Source organism: Doryrhamphus excisus, linkage group LG4 (assembly GCF_037039965.1).
Source record: "Doryrhamphus excisus strain RoL-2023G ecotype Guam linkage group LG4, RoL_Dexc_Guam_v1.1, whole genome shotgun sequence".
NCBI classification, from domain to species: Eukaryota; Metazoa; Chordata; class Actinopteri; order Syngnathiformes; family Syngnathidae; genus Doryrhamphus; species Doryrhamphus excisus.
Window position 1 is genome coordinate 12,363,422 of NC_136360.1, and position 23,617 is coordinate 12,387,038.

Sequence of the window (23,617 nt, forward strand, 5' to 3'; positions counted from 1 at the left end):
TGTTCCCAGGGGTCCATAAAGGCACGCTTGGAGGACTTGCTGTGGACGAAACAACCAAATGGATACAATTGTCCTAAAAAAAGAGGACATAATTGGATAACATTTCCCTATCGAAGTGTATATTTGTTACAAAAACAACAGTTAGATGACTTCATACGTACAAATGACATCACCACCTACTGGCCTGCCATGCAAATGACTCCATTTTTACTCTCTTTGCCACAGAGATAGCATTAACAAAGTTGTTCATACTTATAAAACATGGTTAGAATGACTACTATATCTACTACATTTGCAGTCGGTTTGTTTTTTTACTGTCCTGCAGCACTTTATAGAAATTAAATTAATAATGTTAAGAACATTTTGCTTTTATGGTGGCCATGTTTGACGCGGGTAGATTATTTCTACTTGCATTGTTTCCTAAAGGAGAGGTTGTTTTTAAATGAGAATGTTCCACTTAGGAGTTTCTGCGAGTGCTAAATGTGGTTTAAGTCTGTGCTGCAGACACAGTGTAAAAGCAGAGACTGAGATGTTATCTAAATGAAGAAAGCAAAGACTCTGCTTTGCTCGTTATTCCACATTCGGAACCGGAATGAACCCAAAAATGAGCCTGATGAGCTCAAACTTAATTGGTCCCGCTTACTTCCTGTCGTCAGGGTGGGCCAAGGACACGAGGACGAGGTCGGGATGGTTTTTCCACACGCTGGTCACGTGCCTGGAACGGAGAAATATCAGAGTGAAAATGAAAGACAAGGTGTCCCACTCCTCACCACAGCGACCGCGATCCACTTTTGCTCCCGTCTTTGGATGTCCATAACAGACGTTCGCCGGGCCCCGCCTCCTCCCCTCAAACACCTTTCCAGGCCCGCCATTTGTGTTTTTCTCTGCCGTTTGGAACCATAAGAGGACGATAAAGTCCTTCAGTGTGATAGCAGGACATAAACATTCGCCAGTGAGGTCAGCCATGCTGGCTACGAGGCTTCTAATAAAATGACTGCAGTGATGTAAACATCCACCACGCACACACACACACACACACACACACACAGTCCCTATACGGAGGAAATCCACCACCTCTCTTTTTTGGAAGTGTCAACAGTGTTCAGTTTTCACATTTTTGTGCAAGTTTCTGTCCTCAACATGTGGAACACTTAGACACACAAAAAAAGTGTAAAAGAATATGTGAAACATATAAAAACAAATGTTTGTGGCATGGTTTGTGTTGCGGTAAAGCACAATGCAGGGGCATGATGGCAGGTTGGATCAATAAAGTCTTTCATTGACAAAATATAAGTGGCACAACACCCAAAATGGCAAAGCAAACATAAAACTCAACATGCAAGGTGGAAACGGGAACGTGCAAGAAACTGAGAATTATAGCAGGAAGCAGGAAACCAGCAAACAGAGAATGCAAGGAATTACAACTCAAAGACAGGTGTGTTCCCCAGCTCCCTCTAACCAGAGTAAAGGTAATGCATTCACTGGAAATACGAAACAGACATAACAAAATAAAAGCACCTATGAGGAAATAATGGCAAAAACATATTTTAAATATATATTTTTTACATTATATGTACATTTTAAAGATTATTCATATAAAAAATAGAGTAGTAATAATACATTTGTGGAATTAGTCAACTTTTCATCATGACACTTACACATTTTTGCCGCAAATAGCCTCCAGGGCCGCACACTGGACACCCCTGACTGATCAGTGAGGCCATTGTAGCCAATCATTGTCGTCAAGCATGAAGAAAGTTATTTCTGGAAATAAACAACAATAGATAATGGAGGAAACTGGACTGAAAGTTGATGAAAAACAATTTCAAAAAATGTTAACAAGTGTGTGGAATTGTGAGAATAGATTTATAATTCTACTATTACACATCTAAATGATGAATGTCATAAATCTATATATAGACAGTCTATTTTTTGCCTTTTTGAAAGACTTAGCAAAATTTCTTTTGTGAAGGTTGACATCAGCTAATCAACAAAAAGTCACACTAACAAGGGGGCGTCTAACGAGGTGGGCCAATAGGATGCAGGATGCAGAGCAGAGCTGTGTGACCTTGCAGGTTGCAGCAGCGACAGTTTCTGGAGAAAAGACAGAAGACAGACAGTGTTTGGGTCCATTTTGTTTGGCTCTGTTCGCTAATGTGCTATCCAGCTGCTGTGACACCCCCCCCCCCTCTTCATATGGAGGCCTCGTAGAAATGACTCACTGCTTGCCTCTTAAATAACCTCCACACCTCTTTTATTACCAAACAGTCTTACTAGTACTACTACTCAGATGTTTATGTTTGTAGTTTTTTTCAAACTCTTTTCTTTGCTTGGTATGCCAACAGCATACGCTAAGTAGAAATCCAGAATGGCTTGATGCAGCACTTCACGTCAACACCGTCAAAAGAGTGCATGAATGCTGTAGCTCATTATTGAATTTCATCCTCAAAAACTGGATAATACATCTTATTAATACAAACAATGTTAAGTAAACTGTGCCGTCTTTCCCCATAGCTCATCATGGAAACGATCTGTTACAGGGTCAAGCTGTGGCCATCATAAATTCTATTTTAGAGGTCATTCCATTGAATTGTTGCTATTTGTGACCCCCAGGAAAAAGACTTACAAAGTCACAAAAAAATAAAAATATAGAAAATTACATTACATTTTCACAACAGAAAAAAATAATATATATTCATAAAATATAAAAGTATATTTTATTTTCATAAAATATACTTTTACGATGAAATATAATAATTTTAAATCCTTGAGAAATGTTAATGTATATATATATATATATATATACACACACATATATATATATATACATAAACGCACACATATATATATATCAGACAGCACATCATATATATATATTTTTCCTTATCCCAAATACACGACAAGTTTATGGGAGGAGAAGAGATTACGCTCGGTCAATCCCTTTCTTTTGACAGTTAATGTGCTCATCGGGCATTACAACATGCATCGTTTCGAAAAAAAGTGCTACAAACATGACATAAGAAATGGAGACATGATAACATGCTGTCATGCTAACAACAGGTTACAGTATCTCAGACTCCTGCGAGCCGTTGATCCACTACAGCCACAGTTTCTGAACACCTTCCATGGTTTGTGGTCTCTGTTTTGTTAACACTGTGACTCCCTTTGCAACACTAGCTCACTTGATTACATTGTTATTCTTCAGGATGGTACTTATTGTTGATGAGGGCTTCCGGTACATCCTGCCGAGTGCGGGAATGTGGATGCCATCCTCAAAGTTATTCTTCTTGAGTGGTATTGACTCTCTTTGGAATGTTGCGGTCACTCGTAACCTCCTTTGGACTCATAGTGGCTTAGTTTATGGCACTCACTAAGGAAAGGCAAAACTGGAGCAAAAACTTTGGATATAAACCCAAAAAACATGCTAACTGGGGCAGATGTTAACTGGGGCAGATGTTAACTGAGGTACAATTTGTTGCTGAATCACTGCAATGTGCTTCGTGTCAACATCCTATTAGCATAAACTGCTTTGCAGTCAATATTGCAGACTCACCTTTTACTTGGCCTGAGTATCTTCACATGGGTTGACTAAACCCGGCGGTCTTAACACAGCTTTCCTGTGTCACAGTAAGTTCCAATTTCCTGTTCTATGGCTATCATCACACTTGTGTGGTGACATCACATAAAAAAAGACAAGTGTTTGGACTTTCATAGGATGAATGGAAATGACAACATACGATCCTCAGTGTGGTGAAAGTCAGCAAGACTCACAGCATGGGGCGCCCAGGCGGGAGTAGGGTGAGGTCTTACGGAGGTCAGCTGGATGTAGGCCGTCCCAAATGTGTGCTTTACCTTTTATCAGCCAGCCCACCGCGTCCTCAATCACAGAAAAGACATGAAGAAGGCTTGGAAGGAGGCGCCCCCGCCCCTTCCTCCTTCTTTAAAGACCTTCCAGCTCCACATGGTCTGCATTGTATGATGAGCTCACCACAGAGAGGTCCAAAGCTACCACGTCATTATTACATTGTTCCAAACGCACACTGGAGGTCTCCATAGAGGAGGCCCCCCTCAACACACCACAAGCATGCACACAAATTAAAAGGCATGAGGGGCCCCCAGCTGAGTGTACATAACACTCATTTGCTGTTGAAAGAGGAGAGGCATTAAGCTAAAAAAAAGATGGTGCTCAGCCAAAAGGTGAGCACTAGCGAAAGGGGGGCGGTTACCGGGTGTGTAATTACATACAACACTTAAAATATCAGATTAATGTTGGTTAAAAAGGAGTGAGATGTAGGCTAACACAACATGCTAACACCGTGCTAGCTTATTTGGACATTATGAAGCACTGTGAAAGTAGTGGACCAAACCATTTCATGTAGCTACGGGGGGTAGTCAGTCAATCTGGAAGCTTACTTTTGGTCAATGTGGATATTTAACTGTTACTAGCAAATGTAAGAGTTTGTTTTAATAATTTTCCAACTATTAAAAAATAAAAAATCACAACACAAATTAAATTATTTTACCTCTTGAACTGAATTTTAAATATGAACGGCCACTCAATGCCCCGCCTCCTTTTCTCCTGATTGGCCACCCCTGTCAAGCTTCCTGGGGGGCGAGGCATTAGCGCTTTTTACACAATGCTATAGCAAAAATATGACTTACAGATTTAACACTTTGTCCATGTTTATTTAGCAACATTTTTTTACATGAAAATATATAAAAAGCAAGAGTTACTAAACATGTTTTACACAAACGTCATTTACATCCGTAAAGTTTCCTGCTTACATGACATGAATCAGCAAACCCAGAAAAAGAAATCATTTCACAGTACTTCAACAATAATAATTCTCTCTGTAAATATATTCCAAAATATAATTTTATACACAAATATATATATATATATAGATTTAAAAGTACTCTTTTTCCCTCTGTAAAAAGTTTTATACATGTTTACATTTGTAAAGAAACACACAGGTGGAAGGTACTGGCGCAAATGCTCAAATTCGCAAGGTGGCGACGGAAGAATTAAGTCAACTAATAAATTAATTCCTCGTTAATTAAAGTGGGAAATAATTGGATTTAATTGGTGATGCAAGCAGTATTTTTAAGCTAAGCTTCCGTTTGAGCTAGCGGAGGCAAAAGTGGACTCGAATTTCGCATCACTGAATTTTACGTACACTTTCTGAAATGCAAGTGACATTTTTCTGCTTACAAGGACGGCGTTCCGTAATGCTGCGCTGACAAGAGGAAGTGAAATGCTATGTTGCTAACACCGTGAGCGTCACATTCAACTTTTTACTATATTTACAATATTTACACAAATACACAAAACGACAATTGCAACGTTTTGGCCTCATTTTCTGTCTTTCCTGGAATGAGATGAGAGGGTCGGTACCACTCTTTTAATGTTTGGGTTGGTGCAGTTAGCCTAGCTTTACATAAGAGCATGTTGTTATATTCAATATAATAGGTTTCCAATGTTATGTCCAATGTTATGTGTGTATTTCTCCAGTGGGTTTGCTGCTAATCCAGAGTGGTATCAACCTTTTGGTCTCATTTTGGAAACAATTATTAAAAATAAACCAACAACCTCAAATAGCGTAACTATCTTAACATAGCTTAGCTAGCCGTGACTACTATTTAAAAGGCACTGTTTACAAAAGAAAGAAAAAAGAAGAAAATAAAAAAAGAAGAAATAAGCATAGAAAAATGTAAAAAAAATCAGTATGTCTTCACATTTGTCTTTCACATTGTTTGGCATCTTCTTAACTTCTGAATACATTCAAGAAAGATAGCTTTCTTTACATACCACTTTAGACCACTCACAATGTAATAGTGGTTCTGATGTTCTTTCCTGGTCCAGCTTTGCCGCACTTTGGGGTTGTCCAGTCGCGACCACGACATTGGGTTTTCCTGCTCTGCTAAAAAAAAAAACGAAGCTGATTTTTAAGCAGAGACGACATGATGCTCTTTAGGGACAAACGTATTGGAAATTAAATGTGGTGGTGACATCATCTAAACTCTTCCAATCAGGCTGTTATGAACCTGGCTTGGCGCACTGGGAACCAAATTCATAAAATGTCTCCAACGAGGAGACAGAAAAAGGTGTGCAGGCCAAAGACTGGTGTCCAACCATTGTGGACTCTTATGAGGACTGTCCACGCAAACATAGTCTTTGATTGGAGGACATTGTGGACCCACGTAGCTGTGCATGCTACGCGTTATTGCTGCTGGAGCAGGGTGTGCTTTGCGTGCTGCCGATGCTGTGGCCGGCACTGCTGTTCTCCGAGGCCGGCTGACACTTCTGGATCTGCTGGGCGCTGCCCGCCGTCCCGCCTACAACAACACAAGCAAAGGTCGGTGTGGATGAGTGCATGAATCTCTTAGCGTGGACCATCCTTCACAGGCTTCCCAACGTGTAGGAGGTGAAATATGATGACTTCATCTGGACTCTAACGTCTTAACAGTTTTGCCTTTGACCCTCCTCATCAAGCATCGTGATTTACTGCCACTTTTAAAAATGTCACCTTGATAAAAACTTTAAAAGTAAAACATCTGGAATCAATGAAGCTGGACCTAAAGGCCATAGCATGACATGATATCTCCAGCCTTTTGTAGCCTTTGATAGGGCAAGGAGATATATTTTGGTTGACACACTCAGAGAGGTTTTCAGGTAGCCATAAAGTTATAGTTGTGTACGTGCACACTGACTGGGTTGTACAATTCAGCTAAAATACTTGCAAAAAGTTTCCATGCTGGGAAGGCCATGTGCACTTTTCCCACAGGTTACCCAGCATGCCTTGTGGGTTATACTATAGGTCTGAGTGGTGGCGAGGTACAGGAGCCAATCCTCAACCCCAAACCAATCGCAACAGAGTAGTTGTGGTCGGGGGAACAGGCTAGAGAATCAGTGTTTTGGAGGAGAAGAATGCAGATTTTTCTCAACTGTTAATACTATTATATACTACTACAGTAATCCCTTGTTTATCGGTACCAGACCTGACTATGATAAGTGAATTTCCGCCAAGTAGGATTCCTAATTTAGAGGTGTAATATTTTCATACATAAAGCATAAAAAAGGTTTGTGATAAATATGGTTTTTAACATTTTTAGAGTCCTCTAGACATAAAATAACACCCCTATAGTCACATTTACACTTCTATTGTCCAACATAGTAGACATAATAAGCCAAAATAAGACATTTAAGATGTATTTATGACATGCACTTGTGAGTTGTGTTTTAACTTGGCATGTGTTACGGCCTGCGTCTGTTGTGAGAAAATCCAAACCTGCAATAAAAATCCGTCATTCCATCATCAAGCCTGATGCTTGTGTGTCTCACCAAACAACACAGTACATTTATTAAATCATATTCATTCATTTTCTACCGCTTTTCCTCACAAGGGTTGCGGGGGTGCTGGAGCCTATCCTAGCTGTCTTCGGGCGAGAGGCGGGGTACACCCTGGACTGGTCGCCAGCCAATCACAGGGCACATATAGACAAACAACCATTCACACTCACATTCATACCTATGAACAATTTGGAGCCAATTAATCTGGCATGTTTTTGGAATGTGGGAGGAAACCGGAGTACCCGGAGAAAACCCACGCATGCACGGGGAGAACATGCAAACTCCACACAGAGATGGCCGAGGGTGGAATTGAACCCTGGTCTCTTAGCTGTGAGGTCTGCGCGCTAACCACTCGTCCACCATGCAGCCTATTAAATGATATATTTTTTTTTAAGTACAGTGATAGTGAGGATACGAATGTGGAAGCAGGAAGTGGCCGGAGACTACTGTATAATGTACAGAGAGCCCCTGAAATGAGCAGGGTAGAGCCCTTTCAACGAGCTGATTAGTCGGTGCAGGTGTTCTTCATTTGTCTGAGCAAACAAACTAACGTCAGCTCATCAGTGGAGTCAGACAAACGTGTCCTCTTGTGGCTGTCAAACGTAAACGTGTTGGTGAAATCAGCTCGTGTGTTTAGACTGCATGCCAGACAAAGTGTAAAATCTTAGGCTATCTTCGGTTTCTTTGCACGCTTATGTGACCGTAGCAGCGGTGGGAGGACTCTTGGTGGACGCGTGATGATGGACGAGGAGCGGCGACTTAACGAGCAAAGTGTCAAATAGTCGTCTGATTGAAGACTCGCCTTCGTCTCCCAGCATGCCTTTTATGGACTCCAGCTGTGGCGGAGGAAAATAAGAGGTGTTTGTCTCGGGAGGGGAGCATCGTCCTCGGACCCCTGAAGAGGGAAGGGGGGAAGGGTGGGGGCTATTTGGGGGGAGGGGCTCGCTCTTTTGTTTTCATGGTTGAACACTCAAAAATACACTGATATTTTTAGAGGCTGTGATCACTTGGGTTAAGATTGCCTTGTAAGGACCATTTTAGACCAGATGGACAAACTCATGACAGCCTGAATTCTTCTTCTTCTTCTTCTTGTTCTTCTTCTTCCACCTGCTCTTTGTCCACGTCCACCATTGCTCCTCACTGATTGAGTCTTCAAACACAATTCATGTAACAAACCGAGATGTATCCCATTGGGCATTCCCTAATCCTTTCCAAGACCGCGTTAAAAAGTTGCATAACTAAATAATGAACTGACAAAACAGAACACACAGGGACATCTCAAGGACTGCCACACAACATTTGGACACCATCCAAAGTAGTTCTGTTGCTCACAACGTGTGACAAATTTACAAGAAGCTGTTCTTGTCATAAGACCTGGGTATCAGTGCTCGGTACTATAATGGCACTTGTGCTGACATACATTGAAATCACAAGTAGATATTAGTGCTACATTAATAGATACTACTGTAAGTTTGAACCCTGCGACTTATACAGCGGTGTGGCTAATCTATGGCTAAATTGTTATCTCATAACAGCTCCTTTATTTCAGAACTACTACGAATTGTTTAAATACTGCGCCACTCGCCAGTTAGCGAGGAAATGGTAGCTCCGTCCGTGGTAGGGGCACAGGGGGTCGGTATATATGACAGTATAACAAAACAGTCTGACTCACGGTGTCGTCTTACTGAAAAGAGTAAATTCATCACACAGCAACCTAACACCCCAAAAGTATACCTCAAAATATACAAATATGTACCAATACAAGTTCACATAAACAGTTAAAATAAAAACCCAACATTTTTCCCATAAAACATTCATTGGGGCACTGCAATGCCATCCTCTGCCTGGAGAACAGATACAGCACTGCAGCACAATCCATCTATGTTGCATCTACAGAATGTTCCTGGGTTGCTATGGGATGTTAAATAGCTGCTGTTTTAATTAATTTTGAACTCATATTGGAAATTTTCTAGGTATATTTTGAGTTTTAAGTTGAGGTTTTCTTCATCAAGTTTATTGAGCAATTTGACACACAACATTTTTTTTACATCAAATAATTAATGAATTTATTAAATACATGTTTAATAACATTAGATTAGTGCATAATTGTGCAATTATGCACAACAAAGCATGACTGGATCTTAGTCTTTCCTGTTATTTGGGCAAATCTTGCTTGTAAAGACACTCGAATGATCGGGATTTGTTGCAACAGATTTTAAATTGTTTAAATTGTAATTTGTGCCTCGTATAAATATAATATATGTAATAAAGCTGTAAAGGTTTTAATAAGAGAAGGTAAAACAAAGCACCATAAAAGGTGTTGCCTACGTGTCCCCAGTAAAGGCTTTGACTATAGAGATCTCCTTTTAAAGGTGAACTCTCACTTCCTGTCAGCGGTCAGGCAAGGTCAAGTGACTTTTCAAGCGCCCTCGGAATCCGCCAAGGGGAATTTCCATATTGGCTGAGCTGCATTGAAAGGCAGGAAAGACAAGCGCTCTCGCTGCCGACCAACAGGAAGTATTTACAACCCATGTTATTGTGCGTTGGCCCCTCTCTGCAGCAGCAGGATGTTTGGACCTCTCGGCAGCGCCTGCGACATTCCTCCCTCAATTTTATCTTTGTGCTGAAGGTGAAGATCCTACCTGTGTGAGAGTAGATGAACCACAGCGCTCCGGTCAATAGCGCTCCGATCACGAAGGCGGCGAAGGCAATGACCACCACGGTGGGCGTGTCCAGCACGTGCACCGTGTCTGCAAAAGAAAGGCACTTTTCAACATTTATAGAACAGTAAACACTGTGACAGTTTCTAGTGCACCTGTGAGTGTTAGGCATAAGCATTATGCTTTGGGACAAAATAGACAGATTTATTGCTTCCTATGAAAGTGTTTTTTTTCGGTACAATTTGGATAAATAACAAAATCTGAGGTTCCACTGTGCAGTAGATCCCTGTTATCTGCAGGGGTTATACTCAGAGACCCGCCAAATGGTAAAATGGACGCACCCATCTATTGATGCCTTAAAATCATGTGGTGTAGGAAAACCTACTTTTAAGTGTTGGATCATCCGGACTCTGAGGGTCCAGATATGGTGGCAAATCTGCGAAAAAAACAAAACAAAACACAACATGAGGACAGTGTTGGGTGTGCGAACAAGCTGATAAAGTTCTACCCTCTGGAATGTGACCTGACCGAGAAGGAGGGGGACAATTTCGAGGGTCTAGAGCAGGGGTGGGCAAACTACGGCCCGGGGGCCACATCCGGCCCGCCAAGTGTTTGAATACGGCCCGCCCAATCTTTCCAAAGTATTTCATTTAAACTCAACATACAACCTGGCATCATGGCCTGAGCCAACCTTTTGATGGTTTTATCAATTTTGTTTTTTGACATGGTCTGTTGTTTACAAAGTGTTCCTGAAAAAAGGGACACAAGCACATAATAATAATAATTATTATTATTAGATTATTATAATTATTATTAGAACTATTATGATTATTATAATTATTATATTAATGCTAATTATTATATTAATTATATATAATATTATTGTTATATTTGCATATTTTACATAATAATATAATAATTATTATTTTAATTTTATTGTAATTATTATAATATTTTTAAAATGTTTAAATATAAATATAAAATAAATAATAATAGCAGATTGCATGACAATTTTACAGATACAATAATACCAGGTGGACTGTTACGTGTAAAATATATAGTCTGCCCCCCCCCCCCGTAAATTTTGTCATATCAATGCGGCCCGCGAGTCAAAAAGTTTGCCCACCCCTGGTCTAGAGGGATGAGCCTGTGCCAATCCGAGGCACTCATGATGACGCCAAATGACATACAAAGACGGCGTTTGTGCGTGGACAAGGCCGTCTGGCACGAGTCCAAAGCCTGGTTGCGGCACAATTGCGTCTATTCTTAGATTTTGTGTTTCATCATGAAAGATTGATCACAGTAGGATGCCCTCAGTGACTGATCAACTGTCCACCCCCCCTGCGACATCTGTACCATGTAACCCAGGAATGTCAGACTTTATCATGACTTGACAAAATGATGCTTGTAACTTTGTGACAAAAACATACATTTGCCCAACATGTCTGACTGATTCATTCAGTGATTACAGGTTGAGTCCTTTGTTGTTCTTTTTTAGTTCTGCTTTCTGGATCAATGTAACGTAATGTATTTTAGTTCATTTACCCATTTGGATGCTTGAAAATGCTTCATTTACACACATAAAATTAGCATAAATATGCATTTTCTTTCTGATAACTTATTTATTAATGACTATATTTTAGAAAAACCGTCATAGAGTGAAGCCACAAAATATGAAAGGCGGTGTTGACATTCTTAAATACTCAGCTTTGAGCTTCATTAACATTTAGGATGAACGAGAGCTCAATAACGGTATTCATCATACACCGTGTCAACATCCTAAATGGAAATCAAATTTGAGGTTGTTGTGTTTTTCCCACATAAAAGTAAACATTTGGACTTGTTTTGTTTGCAGTCCAAACAGATGCCTTCTTGTGTTGCTGAAACGCTAAGATGAACTTTTTCTAAGCATGTTTACGGCACACTGCTGTTGACTCAATGAGCTCCGTGGAAAATAAACCCACGGCGTTGGCACACGGCATCCTGTTCCCAGCTCATTCAGCGCGGTCACGGCCGTCCCGTGTCTTGATTCTGTGTTCGCCGCCACCTCGTCCAACATCAACACTGGCACGCCACTACGGGACATGCGAGGGGAAGGAGTGTTGCTTTAAGATGTCGTAAAAATGTCGGTTCACACTGTTCCTTCAGGATTACCATCACGCTACCATGCTGAAATAGCAGAGCCTTCACGACAAGTTTTATTTTCAACAACTTTTTATGAGAGTTACGGACAGAATTCCAACTTTCACACAGGAACAGGAACCCTATTGATTTAGAAAGGATAACTATAACTGCCATTGATCACTCACCACAAACCTAATAAATAGTCAACAAGATGGTGTAGTCGTGCCTACGCAGAAGTACAATGCAGATTAAGACAGACGTTGTGCTCTTTAGGACTCCACTACGATGTCCTACCAACCTTTTCAAATGAGAAACTGAGAACAAAAGTTATGAGTCCGTAACATGGATACACACTGGCCGCACGTCTTTCGTTGACGTCTCTCTGGCCTCAGAGGGGAGGGAGGTGGTGAAGGGTGGCGATAGACGCTAATGACATCATCATGTCTCTTCGTTAGCTCACCCGATAGAGGCGATGGACAAATGAGTGGCTAAATAAGGGATGATCTTAAAGGACTACCACACACACACACACACACACACACTAGTGGGAAGGCATGTGGCGGGGTACGTTGAAGCTTCTAAGTGAAAACAACTGGAGCTTAGTGAGTGTATGACTCCTCTTTTCCAGCTCATCCAGAGCCAGGCCAAAGCATCAAAAATGGGCCACTTTCCCGCAGCTAGCCACATGCTACCACACACTGGTGTACAGATGGTTGGTGTAAACAGATAGATGATGGCTTAACGTCGAGCAGATGTCAGGAGGTGATGTTCGGCATTCTGTGGTTTGGTCATGTCCGGAACGACTTCACGTCTTAATGCACTCGTCTTATCACACCGCACACACACACACACCTGATTGAAAAGAGAGTCCTACTATTTTGCATATGATGTCAATGCAAGGCTATGTTATACCTTCAAACTTCACCAAATATGTGTTAATGCCAATCAAAGATCCTCTAAATGATAGGAGTGCTCTGATAGTTTTGAGGTCCTGTTATGTAAACAGGAAACACTCTGCTGTTCATAAAGACCTGATGGGAACATACAATATGGGAAATACAATACACTTTTTATGTATTTCTATTTATGCATTTAATATACGTATATCTGTAGATATAATAGATATATATATATATATATATAAATGTTGTTCTTGTAATAATGAATTGAATTTATTCTCATATATTTAACTTTTCTGCACTTTGGACACCCCAGTTCAAGTGTACCTAATGTTATGGCCAGTGTTGACTTCTGGCTGCTCTGAGAAGCTCAACAAAAGGTCTCTCTCTCTCCAGGTTAATGTTCTCCTCACATTCCAGTACAGTCAACAGTGAACCCTTACCTGTCATGCCGGGATGAGCGGATCCATCCAGCACCATCAGAGCTTTGCTGGAGGTCTTGGCGTTCATCATCATGGTGAGGATGTCATCCAGGTTCACAGAGTCGCACTGTTGCCTCGGCCGTAAGCACTGTGTGTGGTTAAAAAAATGCTGTCACTCCACATTGCCATTGATGGATTGGTTCATTATCAAGATGATGTTGGTGCAGGTATGAGCGCATGTGCAAATAATTCTTTTGAAATTTGAAAATCAAATTTATTTTAATATATTTTTACTATTTATGACATATTTTTCATATATATACTTTTTTATACATATATACATTTGTACAGTATTCATGAATACTGAAGAAAATGAGCTCTAGTTTCATGCGTGCAGTGGATGAATACATAGGTGGATGAATAGGTCAATATCACGGTTCTTTTCCCTTCATTATGTCTCCCAAGCTTGAGGCACACTTTTCTGCGTCTCAAAGAAAAAGAAGGCGAAAAGTGAAGTGGAAACTAGGCATGGTAAAATGTTCTGAAAGTGGAGAAATGTCAACCAACACTGGACGCATGCCCGGACTATCATTAGGGATAATGATAGGGGTTCTTGAACATGTAAAAGGATCCGCTCCTATGAAATGGACAGTGATAACTAAGCAGTTGGACTTCCGTTTCCCCATAAACCTGTCTCACCCTCCTTTGCAATGCCTCTTCCAGTGTGCAAGACAAACAAGAGTGTGTACCGGTGCAAGGCCGAGGGTGCCGGGAGACGTTCTAGCGCACGGGGACATCTTGCAGTGCAGGAACAGAAGCGACATGTTGAAGTCCGAGTTGAAGGTGAAGCTGAAGGTCTTTTTGTCTGCCGGGTCGCGAGGAGAGAAGCGTACTGAGTCGTCCGTGGGGCAAAGGGTTTCGATAAGAGCGTAGCTTGACTCCACGCTGGGGCTGCCGTTGGGCGAGACGAAGCAGGAAAGGATGGTGAAGCCCATGTCCATGTCTGACGGGGATGATGTCACCTGAGGGACGAGAGAGAATATGTTTCATATTCAATTGCCCATTTAATTACTTGTTTATTTTGCCTGCCGACAGATTTTGATACATCATACAAACTTTTACACATCTTGTTTATTAATTTGTGTGCTGTTGCGGCTAGCAAATCTCACAGAGCGATCCTGTAAGTCAAGCTGTTTGCTCGCCATCTAAAAAAACAAAGAGCTGCTTTTTATCCGAGTCCACCTTGCTGCCTCGGGTCATCTCTCAGCATGCCGCAACTTCTTAAGGGGAAGCTAACACAGATAGCTCTTTGTTAGTCTGCTCCACCAGTGCCGCATCTCCTGCTGATAGCGCCATAAATCATCCCTTCAAAGGCCTCGTAGAGCACGTCCACACTGCCTCCTTGACCTCTGCCATGGCCGCTGCAGAGCAAATATTTGGCGGGATGCGAGTAGAAGCGGCAGGAAAGGGGTGAGCTTTTTAAGACCTCAAGTTGACCTTGGGGCTGACCCCCTATGAGGTGGCGGAATGGAGGAAGCAGGGACAACACAAACCTCCACAAATACTCGCTGGTTCTGAGAGACGGTGGAGAAGGCCTGGCGGGATGGCTCACTGGAGGGCGGGCCGTCGTACAGCTCCATGCTAAACGCCATGTCCACCGGCCGCGTGCTTCCTGGGACATTCTTGGGAATTGCGTGCTGGGGTTCCCGGGACTGCTGGTAAGTGCAGTTGAACTGGAAGGAGGGGATAGGACAAAGCCGACACGAATATCAAGATAGTTCTGATCCAGCAAGATTATTTGTTTTTTATGTGTGGACAGAGGACAGAGGGAGGGATAAATAAAAGATGGTCGCCAACTCTAGGAAATAAGACACAAATAGGAAAAAAAATTGCCACCGCAATGTCTCACTGTTATGATTGACAGCTGATCTCGGGGTGGCGTCTTTTCCAGATCCACAGCTTCCCCAGGGAACAGGATCTCTCCTGATTCCAGGTCCTCGTATTCACCGGGGCCGCCACTTCCGTCTTTGGACTCAGCATGACTTATCAAGACCTAGCATAGAGGAAAAGACCACAATATATTTGTTTATCACGCTTAATTGGTTCCAGACCTGCCTGTCATAAGTCAATTCATGCAATGATGGATTCCTTAGAGCAGGGGTCGGCAACCTTTACTATGAAAAGAGCCATTTTACCCAATGCCCACTGAAGAAAAATAGCCTGGAGCCGCAAAACATATAGTATGTTTAAAACAACATTGGAGGGAATTTGGGGGTATCAAAGTAGTTCAGATAAGAAAAGACGAGTTGGAGTACTCTTGCTAGTTTTGGAGATAAACTTACATAAATGTATGTGTAAACTACTGTAAACGTAAAAACAAGTTCCCATGCCGCTGTTTTTAAATTATCTCAAATTTATTTTTTAGATTTGTAGGTAAGTATTACTTGTTTTTCTTCATGTACTGAACTGGATAGCAGTCAGAACTCACTCAGGATGCATTCATGGTCTCAGACAAAGTTGGATTTTTTAAAACTCATTACAAAAGACGTGCATTTTCCCCACTCGGGTGTTAAAAATATTCAAGCATCGCAAAGGGAGCCACAATAAAGAGGCTGAAGAGCCACATGCGGCTCTGGAGCCGCAGGTTGCTGACCCCTGCCTTAGAGCATGGAAAACCTTCTAATTACCGTTTTTAACATTCTTATAGGCCTGTAGACATAAAATAACATCCATATTGTCACCGACACGCTCATATTGCCCAATAAAATAGACATAAGAGAAAAAAAAAAATTTAAGACATGAATAAGACTTTGTGTGTTCCGGTGACGTAAACAGGAAGTGACTTTGGGGATTCAGAGTTGACTTTTAGCCTAGTGTGTGTTACGGCTGTAGCAGAAGCCTGTGTTAGGGATTATTCTGCCTGGTGTGAGATCATTCAAGCCTGCAATAAAAGCCTGTTGTTGTAAAACTCTGGTGCTTGTGTCTTACAGCATTTTCATTTTCTGACATATGTATAGTTCCCCCCCCCCCCAAATAATCGGCGGTATTCAACCACTAAACTTGATTTTTAAAATGAATATATAACATAATCGAGGGAAGTTGCAAAATGTATTTGAAGCGTAAACATGTTATTTACAGGTTTTACTGACCTGAGATATAGATAAAAACAAGAAATACTAGCAAAAGAAACACTTAAGCCACATAAAAAAGAAAATATACATAAAAAAGCGACAGTGTAGGGCTAACTAAACGGCCATATAACAGCAACGGGTTCAACTCTGGCACTGATAAATAAAATCATGGATCTTGGTCTAAAATGTGCAAACATTCAGTGGGAGAAGACATACTACTTAAAAAAAACCCAAAACAAAACAAAACTCAGATTTAATGAGGTGACACTCCTCTGAGACATGAAACGTTCTTTTCTTGTGTCCTCCGTGTCGCTGACCTAGCACTAAAAAAAAAAAAAAAAGAGACACAAAAACAACAGAGCCAAGAGTCCTCCTCCATTCAATACGTCTCTTTTTGACCACAGGTCAGAGGTTATCCCCGCCAAACAAAAGCGGACCTTGGACACGAGCCCGGCTTTTCCGAAATGCAGGGGAGGATTCATGGCTGCTTGCTGGAGCAAACATCCTGAATGCATTCCACAATAACAGATGATAACGGGGGTCGCAAGCCACTCAGGAGTTCACGCTGCAAAGAAACTTGTGAGAAATGACTGAGCTACTATCTTATACGAATGTTAGCTTCTATCTTACTGGAACTACAAGCGCTCATGTTGCACATGTAAACTAACTTTGTGTGTTGCCAATCTTTTGGCAGCATAAAGAAGTATGTGGACTCACAGTGTTGATGTAGAGGGCGCTGGTGCTTCCCTGCAGGGGGTAAATGGTGGTCTGGCAGCCAGTCAGAGGAGTCTCCAGTGTGTAGTGGGTGGCGTTGACCTCTGCTTTGCATTCGGGGTCTTGAAGCGTGAGGTTGACGTGCGCAAACCCATTGGCCTGCAAAGACACCATTGAATAAAGCGGCTTCTTTATTGAACATTAATTGTCCAATGTTGTATAGAGTATATAACATACATTACAATATACATGCCCTCCACACACCTGCAGGCTGTCTTTGCTGATGCTGACCACCATCTTGGTGTCTTCACAATGCACGGCTAGGCCCACGCTGACTACAGCCCGATGCTCCTCAGGCTCCGCCTTCTCCCAGGGGCGGTCATCAAGGAGGGAGGGCAGTAGGTGTGGCAGGCCCTCGGACACGGAAGGAGGAAAAGGGAAAGGCAGGCCAGAGCGCCGCAAAGCCCCTCCCCGCCCTCCCGTTGCGGGACCGGAGTCGGGCAGGATGGCGAACTCTGGAGGCAACATGGTGTCCGGGTGATGATCCACATCTGGAAACCACACGTGGTATCAAACTATCACGGTACTAAACAACACTGAAAGATGTTTCCCTACCTTGTTCTTTCAGCCACACGTCAAAGTGATTGGCCACAGGTGTGCTGGTGTACGTTGTCACTGGGCCGTAGTTGTGCTGCTCCGCCCACTGGATCAGCGCTTGGGGCCCGGATGGCATGCGCTGCTTCGGGGATTTGGACACCTGCATCAGTCTCTCTGTACCAGAACTGACACTCACGCTATCGGACGCCTGTGAACAGAAATCGTGAAGTCCATAAAGTCACCATATCACGCGATATCAAGGGAACTCTTCAGATGTGAGGCAAGAAGCCCCTAGTGGAATGACATCAAATACACCCACTGGATGATAAGTAAGTGCTATGTAACTATCTAATCTAGCGCTACAGATAGGTATAGGAAAATAATGTACAATTAATGTAGTAGTCTGTTCCAGGGTCAAACTGCAGCCTTTACTAAGCATTATGTTTACAAATTATATTTTAACATTATTAATTTGTTGCCCTCACAATTAGGGGCTCGGGAAGACCTGGGTTAGAATCTCCACTTGGGCATCTCTGTGGAGTTTGCATGTTCTCCACGTACGTTTTCTCCAGGTACTCCGGTTTCACCCCACATTCCAAAAACATGCTAGGTTAATAGGTGACTCCATATTGTCCATAGGTATGAATGTGAGTGTGAATGGTTGTTTGTCTATATGTGCCCTGTGATTGGCTGGCCACCAGTCCAGGGTGTACCCCGCCTCTCGCCTGAGGTCAGCTGGGATAGGCTCCAGCAGATGGCAACTGGCGTAGAATCACACAAAAAGAAAGTAAGACTACTCATACTTTGAATTAGACACTTGACTTTAAGGCATATTTTTAGCGCTAAATGGTAAAATCGGCATTGATGGTCTGTTAAATCATACAAAAATTTTTATTTTGTTAACTATTTTTAGTTTCGGAAAACAAGATTTTCACAAAATGACACAAAAACATAACATGGTGAAGTGCAGTCAAAATGACTTTTTAAGAGTATATTAAAAAGTATAGGAATACATGATTGTATGATAAAGAGCTGGAGGATGAGCTCAGTCCACCAGCTTCAAGTGTAGTCATGTGTTTTGCCGGGGGTGAGTCATGTTAGTGACTGTGAGGTCACCAACAAGTCTCGACTCGACCAATCCTTACAAACCCGGTTTGCGCTTGACAAATCTGTCAGTTGATAGCGCCATTGTGTATGTGAAATAGACTAAAACATTGCCTGTACACTTAACAAAGCTTTCATGACAACCATAGAACAGGTTACATACGGTATTTCCATTATTTCTGATGTGAAAACCAACAGTTTGGACCTAAAACAAAAACAGATTGCCTTTCCCAGCTGTCTTGGGGCGAGAGGCTGGGTTCACCCTGGATTGGTCGCCAGCCAATTACAGGGCACATATAGACAAACAACCATTCACACTCACATTCATACCTATGGAAAAGCATGCATGTTTTTGTAATGTGGGAGGAAACCAGAGTACCTGGAGAAAAACCCACGCACGCACGGGGAGAACATGCAAACTCCACACAGAGATGCCCGAGCGGGGAATCGAACCCGGGCCGGGTCATACATTAGTCTAAAATAGTATTGTTTTGCATGTATTTTGATACTTTTGATATTGTGTATTCTACATGCCTTAAATTGTGTTTGTACTGTTATGAAGAGATTGTATTGGGATGGATTTTTTTGAGTGGAATAATGCTGTGATCAAAAATCTGAATCATGAATGCTGAATCTACGCGGGAGTCCAGTGAGGGTGGGTGGGCGTCGGGTTCTTACCACAATACTGAGCTTGCCCACCACATTGTGAGACTTGATGACCCAGTTGACCGACTTGGTGCATTTGAGCAGCAATACGACATCAAGGTGGAGAGGCGCGTCATCCTCCAGGGGCCGCAGCTCCACGATGACATCCACCTGGAAAGCACTGTGGAACCAGAAGAGGGCGGGGGGTTCTATCAGGCAATGTGTGTCTGCTGAACCAATTAAAAGCCTGATGCAATCCCATAAAAGGTTGATTTATTCACAACTACAAACAAATAATGTCTCCATTGAGGGGACGGGGACATTATTGGTGAAGATTTGAGGAACAAGAATTTCTGATAAGGTCCTGGTCCAAAACAAGCAATCTGACCTTATCGTAAACCCTTATTTGCTTTGGCTGCTCACCTGCTGGAGTTAGGGGCTTGGAGCTCGATTATGTGGACCTCCTGGTCCTTGTCGGGTCCAGACAGGACACAACCTTTGGAGGACTGCGGCTCCATGTACCCCCCCAGGTAGTTGAGAGACAAGAACTTGTTATCAATCTTGCAGGTGTCCGGGAGGACACGATCTGCAAGGGGAGAAGATGTTTTTGTTAGCGGTGAGGGGTTTTGAGGGGGTTATTTGGATCCCCTCAAGGCTTTTTCAGGTCAAAAGAGCAATGTCAGCAGCAGAACAGAACCTCCCGTTACCCTGGTTTGCATCTGGTACAAATTGATTCCTGCTCCATGTTTGCTTTGACGCACAACTTTCTCACTTTACTTCTTTCAAGTTCCAAGCTGGACTGGAGCAACAAATAAAACCAACGCATTCAATCAAGCCTCTTCACGGCACCGCTTCAAAGAGCGAAGAAGAGGCTCGCTCCTCCTCAATGCGAGGAGACTAGCGTTCCCTTATTTGGCAAAGTCAACCCCGTTCAAACCACAACTCAATTGCACGCTGGCATCTTATGCTCCAAAATCCACCAGATGAAGGTCGTCATAAAACACTGCTGAAGATGGAACTATAGTTTACAGATGCAACACACACCTTCTCCAACTTTGATGTAAATGTCCTGTGTCATCCTGAGCTCGGAGAAGGAGGTGACCGCCCGGTACGTCTTCAGGGCCCAGTTGAGGAGGTGCTCGTTGCCATGGGGGAGATGCTCCTTGTGGACCTGGCAGGACAGGGAGAAGTTGCCCGGTGGGAAGTGCACCTCTGAGCCCTCGTTTACCTATAGGTAGAGGAGTGCGAGGAGGACAGTAAAGCATTCATTCAGTACGAAGTGGTTTTGAACAGCACGAATCACTAAAAAAAAGTTCTTAAATAAAATGTGAACTATCTTTAAAAGATCTTTAAGGAGCTACACCACACAATGTTTATTAGTGAAAAATGTGTACAAAAATAACACATTTATGTGACCATTTAAGGCACAATAATTTATACAGAAATATATGCTTGATCGTCAGCACATTTGATTGATTTGATTTAATTGGGGCTGCATGGAGAAAGAGTGGTTAGCATGCTGGCCACAGGAGACCCAGGTTCAATTCCCCACTCGGGCATCTCTGTGTGGAGTTTGCATGTTCTCCCCATGTTCTTCCCTGTGAACGTGAAATGTTTTTTAGATAGAGTTTTTGCTTTGAACTGCTTTTACTGGCAGGCATAGCCAAAGACAGCTATTTGGAGCCAAAGACAGCTCGTATCACCTTAATATGTGCCAACAAAGGTGGAAGGGAGTGAACACACGCGCAGTGTGAGATGGCAGTAAAGGCATGGGAATTTATTACTGTTATTATTTTTACCTATTATGGCTATTAGCATTTGTGCTAATAAACTGCTCTGTTTGTCCAAGAGGACAGAATAAAACTTACATGTTGCAAGACGGTGGTGTGACACTTCCACACTGCTGAAAATGTCAGACCAAGACAAGTGTGATAAAGTGTGCGTAAAAGAGTGCTTGTGTGTGTGTGTATGTCTCTGTAAAAGAGTGTTTGGATGTGAAGTATGAGCGACAGCCTGACTGAACTACAGTATATGGGCGCCGATTTACTTCTGTAAACTACTGACTGTTTTGGAGCACTTTAGTTTTTCTAAGTTGTCGATAGCAGTTGGATGTTTGTGCAAACCTTTATTTGTAATGTTAGTCACAATTATATTTTGTGAGATTATTTACTTAGAGGGATTTTTTAGTGATGGACAGTTTACCTTACCAATGTCTACTTGCTGTACATTGTTTGTTATACATTGAGGTCAATTTTGTGTTGAGCTGCTTATTAAAACAGAATGTTTATTAGTCTGTGAGGCATATTGAAGAGACAGGAGAGGGTCCTGGAGTTGTATGTAATCAGTAATTACAACCTAACCACCCTCGACTGTCATCATCTTGGCTACGTCTTGACTACCTCCAGTGGTTTTTAAAGTATGCAGCCTACATAGTACACATATTGAAGTGTACAGATACAGTATTCCGTCTGAGACACAACGTAGTTTTCTAGTGTTTCCAGGTATTTTTCCAAGAAGGACTGTAGAGGAAGGGCCATAAACAAGACACAATATGAAGGCATCCTAAAAATGAAGAGAAGCCATGGTATCTTCAGAGGGAACATTGACTTTGTTACTAATTGGCTGAACTCACATGCTTCATTCCAAAGAGATAAACACTCATGTGGCTGCAAAACAGCAAATGAACAAGCAGACGAGCGCGGGCGTCTAGACGGTCTGCTACATCATTTTCATCCCATCATTGTTGGTCTACGTGCCAACATCGCATTCCGAGACACAAAGTGCATGAAGTATTTGTGATGTTTTTCAGGATCGTATTTACTCGGCATGAGGACTTTCAGACACGACTCTTCTGAGTTACCATGCACGACCTCTGGACGCTCCTGAGCTTGTTTCCTGGCGCTGTCTCAGCAGCCGTAAATACGAGGAGGAGACACGCTCTGTCCCCCTCGTCAAGCTTGTGTTATTCTCAGCCTGTTTACTACGACAGGAACAAACGGGATGCGGAAAAAGTGACTGGGAGGCTGGAGGTGGTGCGCCAAGAAGCTGGAGAAGTTTGGCTGTTGTGAGCGCAAGCAGATGGGGGTTTGTGTGTGGGGGGGGGGGGGGGGCAGAGGTCCCAGGGTGTCTGTACTTAACCCCACCCGGCACGAAAGAGTTTATCAGCTTAATTGCGGGAACGAGGCTGTAATTAGGCGCATTGGAATTAGAGGGGAAAGCCTGAAAGTTAAATTAGCTGCAGGCTTTCCATGCTGCTGGAAACCTCAGGAATTTCACAAAGGGAAGCGAAGGAACCACTTCAGGCTTCAACACTCCACCCCTCCCCTCCCGCCTACTGCACGCCCAGCTGATGGACCAATGGGACCTGGAAGGCTGGGAAGCAGTGGAGTATTTCCCGTTATGGACTCACATAGGATTCATAAATGGACAACACAGCATTATACTTACAAAGCTGACTGTTATAGCCGACCCAAGTCATATTGTTAAATATGGCAACACAGTGAACCGGGGGTTCACACTTGTTGCCTCATGTCAAAAAGGCTGTGGGTTCAAGGCCCGATCTGTTTTTCCCCCCTGTGCTGGAGTGGGCTCTCTCCAGGTGTATGTAACACAGCCCAAAAATTAGGGTACTTAATGGTATTTATTTGTCTTCAATGTTGGATTAATCTTTGATGAATTTTTTTATTAAAATGGCCATAATTGCATAGGTTTTCATAGATGTTCTTACCTCTGTAGATTCAGTCCAATAGAAGGCCTTCTTGACACTTCTTCACACTCACGTAGCACAATCAGAGTTGCCTACTCTCTCACAGAAACTAAACCTCTTTGGGCCATAAAAAGCCACCCGGCCACTGTACAAAATTCACTTTGTTCAAGTTGTTAGGAATTAAGTTCACTGACAACTATAAATTGTGTATGCAATCCATTGAAGCTGGGCTAGTATCACTGAATGATATGTATACTGTTGTTT

General features: G+C 42.4%; 1 protein-coding gene and 1 long non-coding RNA gene across 2 annotated transcripts in view; both read right to left on the reverse strand.

The window, feature by feature from the left end:
* On the reverse strand, positions 1-4,153 carry LOC131129752 (uncharacterized). The gene is made up of 5 exons (XR_009129883.2): positions 3,772-4,153; positions 3,554-3,653; positions 2,009-2,094; positions 1,659-1,764; positions 1-715 (listed from the first exon to the last, which is right to left on the reverse strand). It is a non-coding gene; the product is annotated as an uncharacterized LOC131129752 (long non-coding RNA).
* A 519-nt stretch (positions 4,154-4,672) lies between these two features.
* The window catches only part of tgfbr3 (transforming growth factor, beta receptor III), a 54,466-nt gene continuing 35,521 nt past the window's right edge, over positions 4,673-23,617 (reverse strand). The window contains exons 5-17 of the mRNA XM_058073508.2: positions 20,692-20,875; positions 20,071-20,233; positions 19,681-19,828; positions 17,917-18,106; positions 17,566-17,852; positions 17,305-17,460; positions 15,366-15,509; positions 15,010-15,189; positions 14,206-14,478; positions 13,478-13,604; positions 10,397-10,447; positions 9,994-10,101; positions 4,673-6,336 (exon numbers count right to left, since the gene is read on the reverse strand). Of these exons, the coding sequence (XP_057929491.2) occupies positions 6,215-6,336; positions 9,994-10,101; positions 10,397-10,447; positions 13,478-13,604; positions 14,206-14,478; positions 15,010-15,189; positions 15,366-15,509; positions 17,305-17,460; positions 17,566-17,852; positions 17,917-18,106; positions 19,681-19,828; positions 20,071-20,233; positions 20,692-20,875 (2,133 nt within the window). The 3' untranslated portion in view covers positions 4,673-6,214. The remainder of the gene's footprint in view (positions 6,337-9,993; positions 10,102-10,396; positions 10,448-13,477; positions 13,605-14,205; positions 14,479-15,009; positions 15,190-15,365; positions 15,510-17,304; positions 17,461-17,565; positions 17,853-17,916; positions 18,107-19,680; positions 19,829-20,070; positions 20,234-20,691; positions 20,876-23,617) is intronic.